Genomic DNA, 5869 nt, shown 5'->3' on the forward strand with positions numbered 1-5869 from the left:
CATGAAAGATAAATCTTTTTAAGGGAGAGTTACATTTTAGGCCGTAAACACTTTTCTGATGATACGTGCTGTAGCCTAGTACTTCATTTTGTAAAATTACCCACAAACTTATTCTTGAGCTTTGAGCTATGTGTCAACTTCTCTTAAATTTTTTTCTCATATTCTCAGGGTTGGGACTTAATATAAATTATTTTTAGCTATCTTGTTAGCATTGCTTTTCCTCAAGGATCAGAGAATTAAGCAGAAATAAAACTCAATGAAATCAGTACAATTAAGCCTTAAAAGATGTCATATTGTTTAAGATGATCAAAATTGTGTCTGGCGAGTCAGCATGGTCAAGTATGAGGATGGAAAACCTAAATAAAATTTAAAAAGCAGCTTTTTCCCCCTCAAGTTGTTTTTTTTTTTTTTTAATTTTTTTTCCTCCCCTCTTCCAGCCACAATTTCAACATTATGAGTGGTTGAAAATCACAAAGTGCCTTCTTTACAATGGAAATGTAACAATACCACGTGACCAAAACATCTGTACATTGCAAGATTTTTCAGCAATCCGGTGTGTGAACTTGATGTATGGGGAATTGTTTACACCTGAAACAATATAAAAATGTACAAACACATGCTGAGTGCGAAGTGCTTGTTGGACGAGGTAATTGGAAGAGTCAGTCCAAGGTTGCCTTTGGTCTAATGCTGTTTATGCCTTCACCAGAGATTGGAATTCTGTCAAGGAAGAAAATGAGAAAGGCAGGGAATAAAACTAGATGAAAGTGGTTTTTAACATCTTTAGAAAAGATAGATAAAAATGACTTAAACTCCTAGCCATGGAGGGCTCCCAAAGTTATAACAACACTGCACAAGCTACTGCTAAACTGAGATTCTGGGGGCGTAACAGATTTTTCACTCCTTAAAAAGAGTAAGTGCAGAGAGGAGGAATGCGTATGTAAATTCATATTTGTGGGAAATCCTCAGTTAAAGGTAAAATACCTTTAACCCATTCCAAACTCTGATAATAGCCAAGGAAGCAGAGAGTGAATTAGGTTGAGCCTGTAGCTTTCAGTATGAGGGATTTTTTTGTTTTGTTATTCCAAAGAAAAAATACCAGTAGTGATGTAATTTCAGAATGGGAGATTCAATGGTTAAGGGCTAAGATCTGCATAATATAATGCCCTATTTGGGGCTCATAAACAGAAGCTGCAAAAGCTGCTGCTAAAGCAAATTCCTCCAACAGTGTATCTCTCTCTCCTCCCAAACTCTGGCTAAGATTAGCACGTGTGTCTGTTAGAGTTATTGCCACCTGTCCTAGTTCAGCTGAGACAGCCCTGTTTTCAGTGACTTCATCTCTAATATATGATGCATAATGTCCTTTTTTTCTTTGCTGCAATTTCTAAAAGAAATATCCTGGCCAGTTCACATCATCCCTGTGAGGTTTTCTTTAGGAATTCGATTTAGTTTCTTGTAGAAGGACTGCCCAGTGAAATTTGCACTTATCAGATGATTCTCTAGCACAAAATTCTGTGCTGCATTGCAGTAGTTCTAGCCTTGAAAAACAATACCGGTCTTATTTTACATTACTGATTAGCCACTCAGTAATATTGGCCAATGTTTGATAGTGGTAGATGAAGAAATAAGTTTATGTAGGTGGAAGTGCGTTTGAAAATGAAAGTGTCATACGGCCAGAAGTGCAGAGCATCCACTGCCGAAATGGAAATTCAAAGAATGCATAGGTGCCCAGGATGTTTTAAAAATCTGGCACATTGAGTCTATGGATCAGACACACGGCAGAATTAACCCCAAAGCTGTTATTATTGATTGGAAGAACAGGCTCTACATTGGGCCTAAATATGCTGTTGCTGCAACAGAGACCAAATGGGAATAAAGCTAGTATAAAAATTGTGGCAGAAAGTACCAGGCCAAAGTACTTGGATGTATTCTTCATGCCACAGTTTAAATGCAGCCCTAAATGCATGCATTTTAAAACACAAATTTTATGAAGTTTCCAAAAGTCTTACCTTCCACTCCAATTTTGCCATCACCATCAGTGTCACCTGCAGCCAGAAAAGCCTTGGTCTCCGCGGCGGTGAGGGCTCTGGCACTTGAAGAGAAATTCTTCAGAAACAGCCTGAAATAGAACAGAGTACAGTGCTTGAGTTGTATTCTCTGAAATGTCCTTGGCATATTGGTATTTCTGGTTTTCTTAAACCCATGCCAAAAAAACCATAACGTAATGCCTGCTCTTAGTATCACAGGAAATCCACACAATTTCAAGGAAAGACAAGGAATTGTGTTTTATTTTTAAAATAACAGCAAGCTGCTTCTGGGACACCAGGCAAGTTCAAAGGTTTACATTGTTTAAAGAAATACAGCCGCTGAATGGTACTTACTGAAGCTCTTCTTCTTCGATGAAACCACTCTTGTCCTGATCAAGGATTCCAAAAACTATCTTTATCTGATCAGGAGTTTTGCTGGATAAGCCAACCATGGAGAAGAAAGACTTGTAGTTGAAGGAATCATCAGCTAGAAGAAACAGAAGTTGTTTAAATATTTTCTCTTGAAGTTGCTATTACTGCATGTATTCCTTGGGAATATGTATGTCTTTTCTTAAGCATCAGCCTGCTCCTCTTTCTCCTGTTCCCCAGTGTAGCAAAAGAGAAGATACAGTGGATAATTTCCCTTTTTAATCACTCTGTGCCTGTGGTCATATATCCTTTCAGCCAGTTTGAAGTTTTCTGCTACAATGCACATTCTGCTAAATCAGGATTTACGCAATGTGTCACATGCAATTAATAATAAATATTTAGAGGGTGCTACTGTGGCTTACAGACCAACTCCTGTAATTCTTACTTCATTTTCACTTAGTCCTTACTTTGGTGAAGAATTTGGTAGAAAAGTAAGTAATTCACAGTCAAACTAGCTCTTCGAGCATTTGCAAAATTGGCTTGATCTTGCCGAGGAACCCTTAAGAGAACTGAGACTGGTCATATTGCTTCACAAATGACACTTTGATTCTGCAAGCTGAGGCTTTTTTTGACATTTTGAAGGAAAAGACTAACTATTTAAATATAAGTCTCTAACAGGTTTAAAAATTGACTGAGTTTAGAGTTAAGCCAGCCCTAACTGAAACTGTGGCCCTTTAATTGCTGCTCTGTGTTTTGGGGAACGTTACCCACCAAATAACCACTTGTGAGACTTTCTGAATTCAAGGGGCTATACTGTAATGTAGCTAGAAAGAGATCTCACGGGGAAGGAATCTAAGGGGAAAATGATAGGCATGTCATCTTAAGACATAAAAATGATATGCATCTTCTGGCTGCAGAGAGACCATTCCTTACCCTGGCAGCTGGAGAGAGCAGATTCAATATCTTTAGCAGAAAGGATGTCAGTGATGGCCATTGTTGAACTGTAAAATAAATTAAATGTGAGCTACTTAGTCATTAAAATGACTTCTCTACCTCTTTCATGGCTCTATTTGAGGTTGCTGCTGTGACAGTATATGATAGGGGAGACATTATTCATCTAATTGTAAGCGGAGCGTACTGTAACAGATGTCTGCAGCAGGTGCTTCCTCTTAAAGCTGGGTAATGAGGGAGGAATTCTGCTTGTGGGAGTGTGGGGCTTCAGGAAGATCTGATGCCTGTGCTGCACTGGGAGAGCGAATCAAAGGTGTCTAGCACTGCAAAACTTCATGACTTCTGTGTGGGTTTTCCTGGAGGTGGATTATTACTCAATTAAAATCGGCATATTTTACAGCATACATAAAAGATAAGGCTCAGTATGTCCCCTAGAACTATATCTGTAAATAATAAATGTAATAATAAATGTAATTGGAATTTAAAAAATATAGTATTATTATCAATAAATGTAGTGATCTTTTCAAAGAATGAAAATAATAGTGTAGAATAAGTAATAATTTTACTCATTTCAAGGAAATCTAAATTTGGAGAGTAAGTTCCTCCTCTGTTTAGTTGCAACAATAAATATAACTACACTATGAATTTGGCTTGCTGGACTGCTGCATCATTAAAAGACTACATTTCATGATAGCTTTATAAAAGTTTCCTTAAGTATGTTGTGGGGTTTTTTTTAATTCCATGTAGGTGATAATACACCAGACTTTTATCCAGATTTTGGCATTTCAGTATATTGATGTGCTTAGAACAGAGGTATTGAGACTTAATATTTGTTCCTAGTAGAGTGGAGGAAGCGTTTTCTTCTGATACAGCAGCATTTGACAAAAGATACTCTTTGTCCCATTCAGCCACCAACAACTGCAATAGTTTGCCAACATAATATATATCGCTTAAGAAAATGCTAAAAGGCCTGAATTTCTAGTCAATTTTTTAGTGTGAACATAGCATCAATGCATTTACAGTTTGCTGAACTGCAGGCACCAGTGCAGACTGGTTACAATTTAAAACTTGCGACATTACTGTAAAGTAGCTTCATGTTAATGAAGGAAGGGGAACTAAGGCATAGAAAAGTTATTCTTGAAAGCCACAAGAGAACTGAAATATCTTTTCATGAATCCCTAACTGATCTTCAACAACATCATTCTTCCTGTCTCAGCATGGAAAGCAGCATTCATGAGAAGGAAACCAATGCTGGTAATTTACAGTCTGTGTGCTGGTTTGAGATCTACACGCAGGTTTAAACTTTGCCTAAAATATGAAATGGCTGCCTCCATACCTGTTGGTTTGCAGGAGAGGAAATTGTCAATCATTTCAGTCCCTTTCTGAATATCTCAGAAGATGTAAGGACACAATGGGACAAATTAACGCTGATAGCTGGAGAAGTCTCCAGCTAAGGCAGATGAGTTACTTTTGTTTTGCTAGCAATTATTTTGTCCCAGTGGCTTCTTGTGCAAAGTACTTCCCCCTCTCAGCACTAGGTGAGATAATTTGGAGCTCTGCCATTCACCTGATTTTCACTGCTGGCAGGATTAAAAATGGGGAAGAGTTGAAGGAAAACCTAAAAATTGCAGCATTTTTTACAAAGGACATCGTTCCTGTCTTTTTCCAACCTGTGATCTGAATACTGATTCTATTCTATGCTAGTTTGTAATGATAGGACATACTGGAAGCTGATATAAGAATAGATATTTTAATTGCATAGGCGCTTTCCATTTAGGGAGCATTTTGCTTTTGTGTTTCTTTTTCTGAAAGCAGAGGATCTAATCAGCTTACCTTTGTGGTCTTCTTGACTGGATAAGGAAGCAATCTGGTTGGGAGGAACGTACTTGCTGTGTGTCTCCAGCAGAGCTGAGCTTGCATATATATACTTTAAGTTGTATACCATATACAGATTTTAGATTTCAGCGTCACGAAGGGGGAATGGTGTCAAATGAACTTGCCTAACTAATCATCTTGCACTATTTTTATCTCAAGAGAATACATATGATATTTGCAAATGAAACAAGATAAGTGGCCAGATAGGCGAAAAGGACAGAGTCATATTAAATTTCTTCTGATTTAAGCAGAAAATACCAACTTCTCCATATGATGTAGGGCGGGAAAAAAACCCCACTATCTGATATGCTTGATCCGAGGAGTCAGATGAAATGAAGCACTACTAACTTCTGAAGAGATGCCTTTAATGAATGTTTAAACGTGATAACTTGTTATCTTGTCTGTAGACACTACATCTGATAGAGTTTCATCATTAGAGCACTAAACAAAAAAAAATCAAAAATATCCTGTTCAAATGTTGTTTGTGTAGCAAACCATTTAGGGAAAATAATAGTGGTGGTGTTTCTCAGAATGTCTGATCTGTTGTTGTTTTGAAAAAAAAAACCACACAGTGAATTTGCTGCTACAGGAGGTAAAATAATATTATGTCAATCGATTGGAACAGTTGGTTGGGGGAGGGTATTTTGTCT

General features: G+C 37.5%; 1 protein-coding gene across 1 annotated transcript; it reads right to left on the reverse strand.

The window, feature by feature from the left end:
- Window positions 1-691: 691 nt before the first annotated feature.
- LOC142088996 (parvalbumin, thymic-like) lies at window positions 692-5289 on the reverse strand. The gene is given in 7 exon segments (XM_075164870.1): window positions 692-717; window positions 2007-2116; window positions 2379-2511; window positions 3327-3394; window positions 5178-5212; window positions 5214-5259; window positions 5261-5289. Coding segments are annotated over 7 exon segments (447 nt in total).
- Window positions 5290-5869: the final 580 nt, after the last annotated feature.

This window comes from Calonectris borealis, chromosome 16 (assembly GCF_964195595.1).
Source record: "Calonectris borealis chromosome 16, bCalBor7.hap1.2, whole genome shotgun sequence".
In the NCBI taxonomy this organism is placed as follows: Eukaryota; Metazoa; Chordata; class Aves; order Procellariiformes; family Procellariidae; genus Calonectris; species Calonectris borealis.